At 46.8% G+C, this 15,000-nt stretch overlaps 1 protein-coding gene across 1 annotated transcript in view; it reads right to left on the reverse strand.

The window, feature by feature from the left end:
- The window catches only part of LOC306744712 (neural-cadherin), a gene marked incomplete at both ends in the record, with an annotated part of 89,577 nt that overhangs the window by 40,769 nt on the left and 33,808 nt on the right, over positions 1 to 15,000 (reverse strand). The window contains 4 exons of the mRNA XM_079227394.1: positions 3 to 114; positions 1,501 to 1,705; positions 4,608 to 4,833; positions 8,415 to 8,603. Coding sequence (XP_079083520.1) covers positions 3 to 114; positions 1,501 to 1,705; positions 4,608 to 4,833; positions 8,415 to 8,603 — 732 coding nt within the window. The remainder of the gene's footprint in view (positions 1 to 2; positions 115 to 1,500; positions 1,706 to 4,607; positions 4,834 to 8,414; positions 8,604 to 15,000) is intronic.

Genomic DNA, 15,000 nt, shown 5'->3' on the forward strand with positions numbered 1-15,000 from the left:
ACCTTGCAGCAGGGAGCTTCCAGGTGCGATGCTCTCAGGTACGTTGTCTCTGGTGTAGATGGAGTGGAGGAACTCTGGTGTGCAGTCGTTCTCATCCGTCACCTGAACCACGACCTGCAGGTCAGACTCAGTTATTGATCCACCAGCTGTGATCATGTTGATTGATCTGCTGTGATCATGTGACCCAGCAGGTGAGTGATCATGTGACTCAGCAGGTGAGTGATCATGTGACCTTTACTGATTAATGAACACAAGATTTAAAGACATTCCATTCAATCTTTGTTTTGTTGTTTAAAAATATTTTAAAAAAGAAAGTAGGAAAAGACTTATATAGCCCTGAAACCTGAAATAAATGTCAGTCCAGGAAGCTCCTGCTTGTGTTCATCATCATCATCATCATCATCATCATCATCATCATCATCATCATGCAGCTCCGTAACCGACGGACACGGAGCTGCTTTAAATGTCTGTGAAAGCTTCAGGCAGACGATACAGTACGATGCTTTCTACACACCTGGGGAACACACACACACACACACACACACACCACACACACTCACACACACACACACACACACACACACACACACACACTCTTGCGGGGCCTTTAGAGTGAATTAGCCAGCCAGGCTTATAGAGCAGCAGAGGCCTTTGGGAGAAGCTGGTAGTTTAGCAGCTATTTTCTGTCTGTTCCAACCATCTGGACGCCGAGAGCAGGTAATAATGTGTGTGTGTGCATGTGTGTGTGCACGTGTGCTTGAACGTGTGTGTGCATGGTGGATGTGTGTGTGTTAATGTGAACAGATGCAGCGATCAGCTGTATAAAGTCTTTGGTGTTCACTGTTAGGATGGAAGTCAAGACTTAGCAGCCAGGTTTCTGCACTTTATGTTTAGTGTGTGTGTGTGTGTGTGTGTGTGTGTGTGTGTGTGTGTGTGTGTGTGTTTTTCATGCATGCATATTTAACAAACTCAAAAATAGCTCAAACTGCTTATCACATGTGATCATTGAGGGATTGAACGCAGCTTTGATTTGCCGAGTTTTCATCACGAGCGCTTCACAGAACGCTGTGTGTGTGTGTGTGTGTGTGTGTGTGTGTGTGTGTGTGTGTGTGTGTGTGTGTGTGTGTGTGTGTGTTCATGTATGCATAATCAACACAGGCGGAATAAACAGTGAAGTGAAACAGTTGCATCACAGCGTCCAGCATTCGGCGGCAGCACTTTAATCAGCGAGCGGGTAAACGTTGCCAGCCTTTCCGCTAGCTAGCTTGCGGCTACACTGGTTACAGGAAATACGCCCAACGGCGGCCATCTTGTCATCTATCTCCAACTTTAGTCTTTTGGAAGTGTTTCTTTCCATTTTTCTACTAGTTTAGAGATCATAACACCTCAACACTTCCAACCAGTCAGCCGTTATAAATTCTACAAGCTAAACCCGGCTACGTTTGTGTGTTTGTGTGTGTGTGTGTGTGTATGTGTGTGTGTGTGTTTGTGCGACCGTACCTCTGCCACGGCGCTGAGGCCGGTATCGGGTTCGGCGGCGCGGACCTGCAGGCTGTGGAGGTTGTGTCCGCTCTCGTAGTCCACGGTCCTGGTGAGGCTGAGCGCGCCGCTCTCCTGGTTGATGCTGAACAGATTCCCGGGATTCACCAGCAGCACGTACGACAGACTGCGGCCCTGGAAGGAGACGGCCTGAACCGCGGAGACGCTGCAGGGTCAGAGGTCAGAGTTAGGAGACGGCGGGACAGCAAGGACCAGACAGCTAGCTCGCGAACACGTGTTATCCATACGAAGGAAGTGAAGAAACTTAAAGCCTGATGCCTGACGAGTTAGCATCGGGAAAAAACAAACCACCCGGTAGCTAGCTAGCTAGCTTTCATTTCTTTCCTTTTAAAAAACAATCCTGACTGAGCGATTGTTATACAAAACTGTAAATCATAGCTTGTTTTATGAAAAAAAGCCCCAAACTGCTGTATTTGGATGTGTTGAACACCATAAGTAATATACAAGTGAAATGTACATGAGAAAATTCAAATAGCATTCAAATAGCCTCAATAGCCCCAATGGGCCCATTGGGGCTATTGAGGCTATTGGGCCCCAATGCGACCTCACCTGAATGTTCTCTGTTCTAAACCCTCTCTAACTTTGTTCTGCTTCACTTTATCAAAGTCAACCTTTGCAGAGAAAATGTTCACATATTGTACTATGATTTGGGTTAGAGAATGTTCACATATTGAGCTATGATTTGGGTTAGAGAATGTTCACATATTGAGCTATGATTTGGGTTAGAGAATGTTCACATATTGTGCTATGATTTGGGTTAGAGAATGTTCACATGTTGAGCTATGATTTGGGTTAGAGAATGTTCACATATTGTGTATGATTTGGGTTAGAGAATGTTCACATATTGTGCTATGATTTGGGTTAGAGAATGTTCACATGTTGAGCTATGATTTGGGTTAGAGAATGTTCACATATTGATCTATGATTTGGGTTAGAGAATGTTCACATATTGTGTATGATTTGGGTTAGAGTTGGACCTTACAGCTGCATCATTTCAAAGAAATAATCATCCTGAAAGTGATATTTTTATAAGCGGACCTGAAACCTTTTAATTTTTCTCTGTGTGTCATCTTCATTTACTCTTAACCAGTAACATATAAACTGATATTTACACATCTGAACTAAATCTCACATGTGTACCTTTTATTATAACACCAACATGATTAAAATAGCCCTAGTGGTTGCAGAGATACACCCTTTTTAGTTTGGGGATGACATTTTTGAAGAAAGGGCCTAAAAAGACGTTGTTTTTTAAGAAAAGAATAATTTAATAAAAAACAAGAATAGGGTCAAAACATGAACTCATAGGCATCGCCATGGAACTTCACCACTTCATCACTGACATTAAGAGGAGGATTTATTGTGTTACAAGTTTTATAAAATGTTATGTTTAAATATGCAAATGCTCACACACACACACACCACACACACACCACATACACACACACATACACACACACACGCTGCTCACAGGGTGGCATGGATACTTGGATATTAATACAATGTGCTTTGCGCCAGCAGCCTTGAGGGATCCACACACACACACACACACACACGCACACGCACACGCACACACACACACACACACACACACACACACACACACACACACACACACACACCCCTTCATGTTTATCCAGACCTCGCTTTTAATAAATATTTGAATTTGCCACACTTTCAAATTCTCCGCCTCAGGCCACACTCGTGCATCTGGGTCCTCTTCATCCATCCATCCATCCATCCCCGTCCCTTGCCTCATCTCCTCCTCCTCTTCTCCTCCCTCTCCTCTCTTCTTCTTCTTCTTCTTCTTCTTCTTCTTCTTCTTCTTCTTCTTCTTCTTCTTTTTCTTCTTCACCCCCGCTCTCTGTCTCCTCACCCATACCCTCCTCTTCTTCTTCTTTTGTCTCGCTCTGCAGGGCTCATCTTTTCATGCATCACATGACATGTAAAGCCAAGGAGCTGGCCGTGGAAACACACACACACACACACACACACACACACACACACACACACACACACACACACACACACACACACACACACATACAGAGGCCATTTCCACACTCAGTGTGTGAGTCAGTGGAATGTAAATGATGTGTCTGTAAATATGAGGACGAAGACACAAACAGACACTTGTGCTCAGAGACTCAGAGTACTGGATATAATACTACAAGTACTACTGATACTATGGTATTGTTCTATAGAGTACCAGTAGTATTGGTAGAGTCATCTATAGTAATTATACAAAAGATAAATAGAAAAACTAACATTATGACTAAAAGTCTGTACAATACTACAACAGTTGACATACTCTGGTGTACTTATACTACATATATGTCCACATTTTTGAAGTTTTCCGTCACTTCATTAAAGACATTTGATGACACGTCCTCAAAAATGAGGACAGTTTTGACGTTTTTTTAATGAACAAAACCTTCGTTACCCAATAAAATACATGTTTAATTAAATTGTATCATGTGAATTAACATAATTTACTTCAACAGTATTACTGACATATTCTATATTAATTAAAAACCAATCCCCCCCTGGGGGGAGAAGACTGAGCGATTGTTATATAAAACTGCAAATCATAGCTTGTTTTATGAAGAAAAAAGCCCCAAACAGCCGTATTTGGATGTATAGAACACCATAAGTAATATACAAGTGAAATATATGGTTTGGTACATGAACAAAAGCCCCAATAGCCCCAATAGCCCCAATGGGCCCATTGGGGCTATTGGGCCCCAATGCGACCTCACCTGAATGTTCTCTGTTCTAAACCCTCTCTATCTTTGTTCTGCTTCACTTTATCAAAGTCAACCTTTAGAGAGAATGTTCACATATTGTGTTATGATTTGGGTTAGAGAATGTTCACATATTGAGGTATGATTTGGGTTAGAGAATGTTCACATATTGAGCTATGATTTGGGTTAGAGAATGTTCACAAAGGGTGTATCTCTGTTCAAACAGAGATACACCCTTTTTAGTTTGGGATGACATTTTCGAAGGGAAGGGCCTAAAAACCTGATATAAAGTTGATGACTCACGGGTGGCCGGCGGGCGTGTTCTCCGGCACGCTCAGGCTGAAGGAGGCGTTGGTGAACTGCGGCGGCCGATAGCCGGCCAGCACGGCCACCGTGGCCGCCGGACCACTGCGGCCGCTGCCGTCCAGCGCCTGTACACGCAGCAGGTACTCCTTGCTGGGGGTCAGAGGTCGGCCCGTGGTCCTGATGGCGCCGGAGCGGCGGTCCACCTCGAAGCACTCCTCCCCACCTGGAGGGGAGTCGATAAAGCATAAACTGTGTGAGAGACGCCTCTCGTTGGTTTGTCATCGAGGTCTGAGCTTTGGCCGTCGCCATCTTGTTTTTTTTGGCAACCAGTGAACAGGAAGTAACCATATTAGGACTGAAGAGGAGTGACGTAGAAACGGCGTATAGGTCTCAGGTGTCGACCTGTCAATCAGCTTGTAGCCCCGCCCCTAAAGCGTCCCCTGCTTTATGGTCTGTTTGACTCTAAATGACCATAATTTGCTAAATGAACATCATGCTGTATTGAAGAAGACTTGAAACTAGAGATTGAGACATAAACTCATGTTTACAATGTTTACTGAGGGAATACATCAAGAGAAGTAGAGTCATCTATATAGACTTCTATACAACCAGAGGAGTCACCCCCTGGTGGTCAGTAGAGAGAATGCAGCTTTAAGACATGAAGCATAGACTTCTATACAACCAGAGGATTATATGAGCAGATGATGATCGTTGTGTTTTCTGTTGCTTCTCGTAGGCTCAAAGCTAAACGAGAGGGGAACTTTACATAAAGTGATGTTATGGAGATCATGGTCGGTCGAACGGACAGACGGACGGAGGCACAGCTGTCAGCTTATGAACATCCAGATAAGGAGGATATGAGCTGGAGGGCTGCGGTTTGTGTGTGTTTATGTGTGTGTTTATCTGTGTGTGTGTGTGTGTGTGTGTGTGTGTGTGTGTGTGTGTGTGTGTGTGTGTGTGTGTGTGTGTGTATGTGTGTGTGTGTGTGTGTGTGTGTGTGTGTGTGTGTGTGTGTGTGTGTGTGTGTGTGTGTGTGTGTGTGTGTGTGTGTTGAAAGTGAAGCTGCTGAGGACGATTCTGCCAGCTGGAGCAACATGTGTGTGTGTGTGTGTGTGTGTGTGTGTGTGTGTGTGTGTGTGTGTGTGTGTGTGTGTAAGCTGGTTAACAGTCTTTGAAGACCAAGAAGAAGAGTGCAAGTTTCTTTTTTATCTATTTATTTATTTTAACCCACGCCAGCCCTGAGATGCAGAGAAATAGACGTGAAGGTGGAGGAAGAAATATGTTTAAAGGACGAGGACGCAAGAGGGAGCGAGGGAAGGAAGTAAGGACGGATGAGAGGAGGATGTTAAAAGAGGAGTAAAGGAGGAGCAGAATCCCCAGCTGGTGACCAGAGGGGTTTGAACCAGCAGCAGCTGCATCCAACCTGTCAATCATCTCCCACTCTCTATTTATGGAGATCATCTCGCTGAACAACTTCCTGTCTGGTTTCCACTGCTGATTGCAGAACGAACGGCTCTGATTGGTCGGTTTAATGGTCATTCATTTCCTTTTACACATGGAAACTTACCCAGTTGGTTGCTAACATAAAGACAATATATTATAATATATATATATACATTATATTTTCATACATTTGCAGAACATAAATGTAAACATTATATGAAGCCAGGTTCAGAAGTCTTGTTTCATTTAGTTGACATATTAGAGTCAACGGCTTTTACGGAGAGAATTTATGAATTTATGATCTTTTTTTTTCACTACATACGACAGGAAAAATGTCATTTCCTCCATGTTTTTATTAATAAACGAATGCATAAACCCTCAGAATATATGTAGGAATGAAAAAGTTAAGTTATATAAATGAGGTTACGAATGAACAAACATCCTTTAAAGAGAAGTTTAGTTACATCATGATGAAGACTCTACAGATGAAGAGGGTCAAAACATGAACTCATAGATATCAACATGAAACTTCACCACTTCATCACTCACATTAAGAGGAGGATTTATTGTGTTACAAGTTGTATGAAATGTTATGTTTAAATATGTTAATGAGGACATTATGTCATTGTAACCTTTGGTGAATTTAGGAGAATCTACAGACGCAAACAGAAGTAAAATAAACGTTTTATTTCCTTTTAGAATGAAAGAAGACAAAGTCTCTACTAGAGAAGAACAGCATATAAATCAAAGTAGATGGAACAAACTTTTATTTTGTTAAAGAAGCACTTCTTCTCCGCTTCTTAACTTAAGTGAGTAAAATCACATTAAAGCTTCTAATTGCCTTCACACACGCACACGGCGTGAATATATTTCCACATTGGCACGATATTAAAAAGCATTTTTAATGTAAATTATTGGATTATTCGTGGGTACACATGTAGTCACATTACGCCGAAGGGAAGTCAGAGGCTCTTAATATGAAAGCATTGGAAATTAGCTCTCAAAATATCTCCTCCTCTCTGCTAGAATAATGTAAAAAAACAGAAAAAACAGAAATCCACAGCCACCGGCGCCCACCCTCCCACTCGCTGCCTCTCCAGAGACTTCCCTATTATTCCCGAATCGGGGAGCTTTCTTTGCCCGGGGGAGCGATTACCAGTGCAGCTCCGTGCCGTTTATGTGCGTTTTTTTTATATTTCTTCTCTCCCTCTCACACTTGACGGTAATTGAAAATCAACAAGTCAAGTTTTTATTTATAAATCGCTCCTTTGAACAAAACAGGTTTGTCACAGAGCGCCATGGCGGAGCGGCGACGGCCGACCTGATTACAGATACGGGCGGGAGATAAGAGGACAGGTTTTATGGAAATATATGAGCGGAGTGAGGAGGAGGTTCGGTTGCGGTAGGTAACACGTTTTTACAGTCACAACAAATATCATTAGAGAGGTATATTTGGATCCAGAAACATATTTGATGTACTTTGAGCTTTGATTTTCATGATCAAAGCGTCTAAAAACGATCAAATTTCTTCCTTGGATTGTAACTCTCTTTACCAGGAGGCAACCTGGTTCTTTAAAGTAAAGTTCAAAAGCTGCATTCTCTCTACTGACCACCAGGGGGCGACTCCTCTGGTTGTATAGAAGTCTATGCTTCATGTGTTGAAGCTGCATTCTCTCTACTGACCACCAGGGGGCGACTCCTCTGGTTGTATAGAAGTCTATGCTTCATGTGTTGAAGCTGCATTCTCTCTCCCGACCACAAGGGGGCGACTCCTCTGGTTGTATAGAAGTCTATGCTTCATGTGTTAAAGCTGCATTCTCTCTCCTGACCACCAGGGGGCGACTCCTTTGGTTGTATAGAAGTATATGCTTCATGTGTTAAAGCTGCATTCTCTCTCCTGACCACCAGGGGGCGACTCCTCTGGTTGTATAGAAGTCTATGCTTCATGTGTTGAAGCTGCATTCTCTCTCCCGACCACAAGGGGGCGACTCCTCTGGTTGTATAGAAGTCTATATAAATGACTCTACTTCTCTTGATGTATTCCCTCAGTAAACATTGTAAACATGAGTTTATGTCTCAATCTCTAGTTTCAAGTCTTCTTCAATACAGCATGATGTTCATTTAGTAAATTATGGTCATTTAGAGTCAAACAGACCATAAAGCAGGGGACGCTTTAGGGGCGGGGCTACAAGGTGATTGGTAGGTCGACCCCTGAGGATCTACGTCACTCCTCATTAGTCCTAATATGGTCACTTCCTTTTCACTTGTTGCAAAAAAACAAAAAAACAAGATGGCGATGGACAAAGTCTGTGGTTCCTACTCATAAGAAGTAGAAGATAAAAGTATAAACAGTCTACTCACTGTCCAGCAGGAGGAACTGGGTTTGTCCGAGTGTCCCGTCTCGTTGCCGCGCCGACAGCTGGTACACCACGGAGCCGGGCGCGGCGTCGGGACCCACGGCGCCGAGGTACGGCGAGGGGAACATGGCCCACTGCAGGTCGGGCTGGCCGGGCGCACTCAGGGTCAACCTGCACAGGTACCACTCCTCACCTGCAGGAGGCAGAAGAGGATGAAGAGAAAGATGAAGGACAGCAGAGACTTCATTATTTAAACACGTTTACAGTCGGAAAAGAACAAAAACAGAAACAAAGCATTACAAGTTAAATAGCTGAGAGGAAGTTCAGTAAAGAGCTCATCCGTCCTGTCAGAGTGCCAAAAGCATCTGAGCATCAACAAAGTAGTAAACCAAAGAAAACAATGAGGTCGTGAACCAGACCGACCGGTAAACCCATTGACTGCTAACCATGCTAACGCAACACTGGTTGTAACCATGCTAACGCAACACTGGGTGTAACCATGCTAACGCAACACTGGGTGTAACCATGCTAACACAACACTGGGTGTAACCATGCTAACGCAACACTGGGTGTAACCATGCTAACGCAACACTGGATGTAACCCTGCTAACACAACACTGGATGTAACCCTGCTAACACAACACTGGGTGTAACCATGCTAACACAACACTGGATGTAACCCTGCTAACACAACACTGGGTGTAACCATGCTAAGGCAACACTGGGTGTAACCATGCTAGCGCAACACTGGATGTAACCATGCTAGCGCAACACTGGATGTAACCATGCTAGCGCAACACTGGATGTAACCCTGCTAACGCAACACTGGGTGTAACCATGCTAGCGCAACACTGGATGTAACCATGCTAACGCAATGATGGATGTGACCAGTCTCAAGATCACGGTGGCGAATTTTATCGCCATTTTGAGCCAATATTTTGTTCATCTAGGTGTTTTTTGTGTGTGTTTATTTCCTGCTTCATAAAGTCTGGAAGGTACTGTTGTTTTGTGTACTTTGGTCGTGGCTTCATTCCGTTAACTCGTTAGCTAAGCTAGCGTCGCGGCATGAAAGCCGAGCCGCTCTCATCCAAAAAGGGAGAAGAAATATAAAACAACAACATCTGCGCCGTGTTTTCTTGTTTCTCATCTTTTCAACTCCACGAGGCGACAGGAAGCCGAGCGGCTCCTCCAAAATAAAACAACAAAACTTTCAGAGGATCACACGAAGGCGGGAACTCCTGTTCGCCCAGTCAGAAATACACATGTGTTTGTCTTCTTCTTCTTCTTTGTTTCTTCTTCACGTCTTTCGTCTCCGCGTCGTCGGCTTCTGAGGACGGATTGTTCGGTTTGAAGGTCGCTGTTGTTTTTGGCTCCTCTTTTGTTTCACAGCGGCGAGGAGAGACAACATGAAGAAGAGAGAGAAGTTCACTTCAGAGACAGAGGAGGAGGAGGATGAGGAGGGAGGGAGGAAGAGGAAGGGGGAGGGAGGGAAGGTGCAAACACAACTGTGTCTGTCTTTTTATATCGTCTCTGAAGGTTTGTCAACACACTGAGCAGGAGGAGGGCAGGAGGAGGATGAAGAGGATGAGGAGGAGAGGAGGAAGAGGAGGTGGAGATGGAGGAAGAGGAGATGGAGGAGGAAGAGGAGGAAGAGGAGATGAAGAGGAAGAAGAAGAAGAAGAGGAGGAGCGATGCAGACAAGTGAAGAGGAGCACAGGGAAGAGAAGAAATAGGGTGGAATGTAAAAAGAGTGTCAGGAGGAAACAAAGAGATTGACCTTTAAAAAGTCAAGAGGAAGTAGGAGGAGAAGAGGAGGAGGAGGGCGGGGGTGATGAAGGAGAAGAAGAGGAGGAAGAGGGTGATGAAGGAGAAGAAGAGTCTTCCAGCTCACTGCTCCTCTTCTTCGGTCTTCAGTCAGCTAAAATCCAGAATAATCACATCTATTCCCGTCTGAAGTTTCACGTATGAAATGAAATCCGTCTCGTTATCACGATGACCATCAACGTGTCACATGAGGAGGAAGAGGAGGGAGGAAGAGGAGGGAGGAGAGGTCACACATGTGTCTATGATGAGGGGAGGAAGAGGAGGGAGGAAGAGGAGAGGCCACACACGGCCCTGACGACGTTATTTTGAACGTTGATGGAGCGGCTACGTTGTTAGCGTAGCTTAGCGCTGAGCGAGCCAAACCCCATCCAGGAAACAAACGTTTTAAAAGTCCAAGTTCACTCGTGTCCTTCCACTTGTGTCCTTCCACTCGTGTCCTTCCACTTGTGTCCTTCCACTCGTGTCCTTCCACTTGTGTCCTTCCACTCGTGTCCTTCCACTTGTGTCCTTCCACTCGTGTCCTTCCACTCGTGTCCTTCCACTTGTGTCCTTCCACTTGTGTCCTTCCACTCGTGTCCTTCCACTCATCTCCTTCCACTCGGCCTCCTCACACCTCAGCGTTCACTCATCTCTTTCCACTTGGCCTCCTCGCCGCCTGAAGCCGGTGAACCGATCCCCGATGCTCGGGCATGCACACCTAAACCGAGGGAGGCGCAGGCCTGGCCCGCAGCGAGGAAGAGGAGTGGAAGAGGACGAAGAGGACGAAGAGGACGAAGAGGGCTGAGAAAACCTGAACGCTGAGTCGTCACTTCCTTCACGTGTTGCTGCTTCACGTCTGAAACGAGTCGTTCATCATGTGTTCATCTTGTGTTCATCATGTGTTCATCATGTGTTCATCATATATTCATCATGTGTTCATCATGTGTGTATCATGTGTTCATCATGTGTGTATCATGTGTTCATCATGTGTTCATCATATATTCATCATGTGTTCATCGTGTGTTCATCATGTGTTCATCGTGTGTTCATCATGTGTTCATCATGTGTTCATCATGTGTTTATCATGTGTGTATCATGTGTTCATCTTGTGTTCATCATGTGTTCATCGTGTGTTCATCATGTGTGCATCATGTGTTCATCTTGTGTTCATCATGTGTTCATCATGTGTTCATCGTGTGTTCATCATGTGTTCATCATGTGTTCATTATGTGTGCATAATGTGTTCATCTTGTTTTCATCATGTGTTCATCTTGTCTCCATCATGTGTTCATCCTGTGTTCATCATGTGTTCATCATGTGTTCATTTTGTTTTCATCATGTGTTCATCTTGTCTTCATCATGTGTTCATCTTGTGTTCATCATGTGTTCATCATGTGTTCATCGTGTGTTCATCATGTGTTCATCATGTGTGCATCATGTGTTCATCATGTGTTCATCATGTGTGCATCATGTGTTCATCTTGTCTTCATCATGTGTTCATCATGTGTGTATCATGTGTTCATCCTGTGTTCATCATGTGTTCATCATGTGTTCATCTTGTTTTCATCATGTGTTCATCTTGTCTTCATCATGTGTTCATCTTGTTTTCATCTTGTTTTCATCATGTGTTCATCTTGTTTTCATCATGTGTTCATCTTGTTTTCATCATGTGTTCATCTTGTTTTCATCATGCGTTCATCTTGTTTTCATCATGTGTTCATCTTGTCTTCATCATGTGTTCATCTTGTCTTCATCATGTGTTCATCTTGTTTTCATCATGTGTTCATCTTGTCTTCATCATGTGTTCATCTTGTCTTCATCATGTGTTCATCTTGTCTTCATCATGTGTTCATCTTGTTTTCATCATGTGTTCATCTTGTCTTCATCATGTGTTCATCTTGTTTTCTTCATGTGTTCATCTTGTCTTCATCATGTGTTCATCTTGTTTTCATCATGTGTTCATCTTGTGGTTGTTTCAGCTTCTTGTTTTCTCCACGTAACTCACAGCAGTGTGTTTGTGTTCTCAGCTCGAAGTTACAGGATGAGAAGATGTCTGACGCACAACGGGAGGCTCCTCTCCTCCTCCTCTCATCCTCTCCTCCTCCTCTCCTCCTCTCCTCCTCCTCTCCTCTCCTCCTCCTCTCCTCCTCCTCTCCTCCTCCTATCCTCTCCTATCCTCTCCTCCTCCTCTCATCCTATCCTCTCCTCCTCCTCTCCTCCTCCTCTCCTCCTCCTATCCTCTACTATCCTCTCCTCCTCCTCTCATCCTATCCTCTCCTCCTCCTCTCCTCCTCTCCTCCTCTCCTCTCCTCCTCCTCTCATCCTATCCTCTCCTCCTCCTCTCCTCCTATCCTTTCCTCCTCTTCTCCTCCCATCCTCTTCCTCTCCTCCTCCTCCTTTCCTTTCCTCCCCTCCTCCTCCTCTCTATCAAACTCCCGCGAGTAACGCGATGCAGAACACAACATGACCAAAGACGTCCCACGACATCACGCGGAGAAAAAGAAGAGAAAGAGAAGAGAGACAAGAAGAGAGAGAGAAGAGAAAGACGAGAAGAGAGAGACGAAAAGAGAGATGAGAGACGAGAAGACTTTTGACTTTTACAAAACCTTTATTTAACACTTGTTTAAGCACATTGTTTAAGACTCTTTAGTGACGTGAGGCCCGGCCTCCTCATGTCCGTCTGTCCCGCTCTGCTCAGCGTGTCGTCCAGCGCTGACGCTCCGCTCTGCTCCAGAACCCCTGGGACGTCCCACAGCAGGCAGGCGGCTCGGTATCGTGTAGGCCGGCCCTGCTCTCCTCTGCCGGTCTCTGCAGCCTCCTCCTCCTCCTCCTCCTCCTCCTCCTCCTCTTCCTCCTCCTTCTCCTCCTCCTCCTCCTCCTCTTCCTCCTCCTCCTCCTCCTCCTCCGTCTCTCGGTCCTCCAGGTCCTCCGCCGGCTGGACTCCAGCTCTCCTCCTGGCCCCGCTCACTTCCTGGCCCCACAGATCCTCCTCATGACCTCACTCTCCTCTAGCAGCTCGTCGAGGATCCTCATTATGAGCTTCTTCACTCTGAAGCGCTCCAGCGTAGTGAAGCCTTCACTCCCTTGTTTGCGGAGGATATTTTTAGCAGATACTCTCAACCCGTCCTTATCAGAGAAGTAGTCCTCTAGCTTTATCTTCCTCATTCCCTTCGTGTCCTTGAGAAACATTCTAATCCGTCCCAGACCGTATTCCTTCACGCCCTCATCCTCGGAGCCAGAGGTGAGACAATTGTCAGAGAACTCGCTGGACTCGCCCTCCTCTCTGTCTCTCCCGACATCCCTGGGGTCCCTTGGTCCCTTGGTCCCTTCTTGGCCTGCGAGCTCCCAGCGCCCCCCACTCTTCCTCTTGAGCTGACGGGCTTTACCCCCTTCCTCCTCTTCCTCCATGTCAGCCTCGTTTCCTTCCTCTACACTCACCACCTGCCTACTGCTGGCCTTCACCTGTCCTCCAGCAGTCGCCTGCTTGTCCTGCCCAACACCCACCTCCACCTGCTGGACCCCGTCCTCCTGCTGGACCCTGTCCACTCCCTGGACCACGTCCACCTGTTGGACCCCGTCCACCTGTTGGACCCCGTCCCCCTGCTGGACCACGTCCACCTGCAGGACCCCGTCCCCCTGGAGCTCACCTGGCTCCTCCTGACCCTCCTCTTCCACCTGTCCTCCCACGTCCTCCTGCTGGACGTCTCCCTCCCCCTCTTGACTCTCCACCACCCCCTCCTGACCCACCTCCTGGACCCCACCTGTCCCCTCCTGTGCTGCCTGGTCGTCCTGAGGGTCTCTGCCCTCCGGCTCCTGCTCTGCAGCCCTCGGCTCCCCCTCAGGAGCTCCTGCAGCGCCCTCACCTGCTCTCCTCTCGGGGCAGGCTCTGGCCAGGTGTCCTGAGCTCCTGCACACAAAACACTTCGACCCTGAGGTCGCAAACATCATGTAGTCAAAGTCATCGACCCTGATCCTGACCACGTGGTCGAGGTCTCTGCCGTGGTCATTTAAAACCATGAGCACCTGCCTCCTGTGTGACACCACGTGTTTTAATAATGGCGACTTGAACCCCGAGGAAACCTTCCTCACCTGGGACATAATCTTACCATACTTCACCAGTTCCCTCACCAGCGCCTCGTCCCTGATAAACGGCGGCACGTTGGACACCGTGACCCGGACCGCCGACGCAGAGAGCGGCATGACGGCCACGGACTCGCCGTTCACCTGCACCCCGCCACCACCTGCACCCCGCCGCCACCATGCTGGCTTTCGCCACGCTGTCCAGGAACAGCACCACCCCTCCGCTCATGCGGGCAGCGGAGGCCACGCTGCCGTGCCCCACCACCCGGCCCACGGCCAGCCGCACTCCTCTAGGGAGCAGGAGAAGCCCTCACTCCTCTAGGGAGCAGGAGAAGCCCTCACTCCTCTAGGGAGCAGGAGAAGCCCTCACTCCTCTAGGGAGCAGGAGAAGCCCTCACTCCTCTAGGGAGCAGGAGAAGCCCTCACTCCTCTAGGGAGCAGGGGAAGCCCTCACTCCTCTAGGGAGCAGGAGAAGCCCTCACTCCTCTAGGGAGCAGGAGAAGCCCTCACTCCTCTAGGGAGCAGGAGAAGCCCTCACTCCTCTAGGGAGCAGGAGAAGCCCTCACTCCTCTAGGGAGCAGGAGAAGCCCTCACTCCTCTAGGGAGCAGGAGAAGCCCTCACTCCTCTAGGGAGCAGGGGAAGCCCTCACTCCTCTAGGGAGCAGGGGAAGCCCTCACTCCTCTAGGGAGCAGGAGAAGCCCTCACT

Source organism: Taurulus bubalis (genome assembly GCF_910589615.1).
Source record: "Taurulus bubalis genome assembly, chromosome: 12".
Taxonomy (NCBI): domain Eukaryota; kingdom Metazoa; phylum Chordata; class Actinopteri; order Perciformes; family Cottidae; genus Taurulus; species Taurulus bubalis.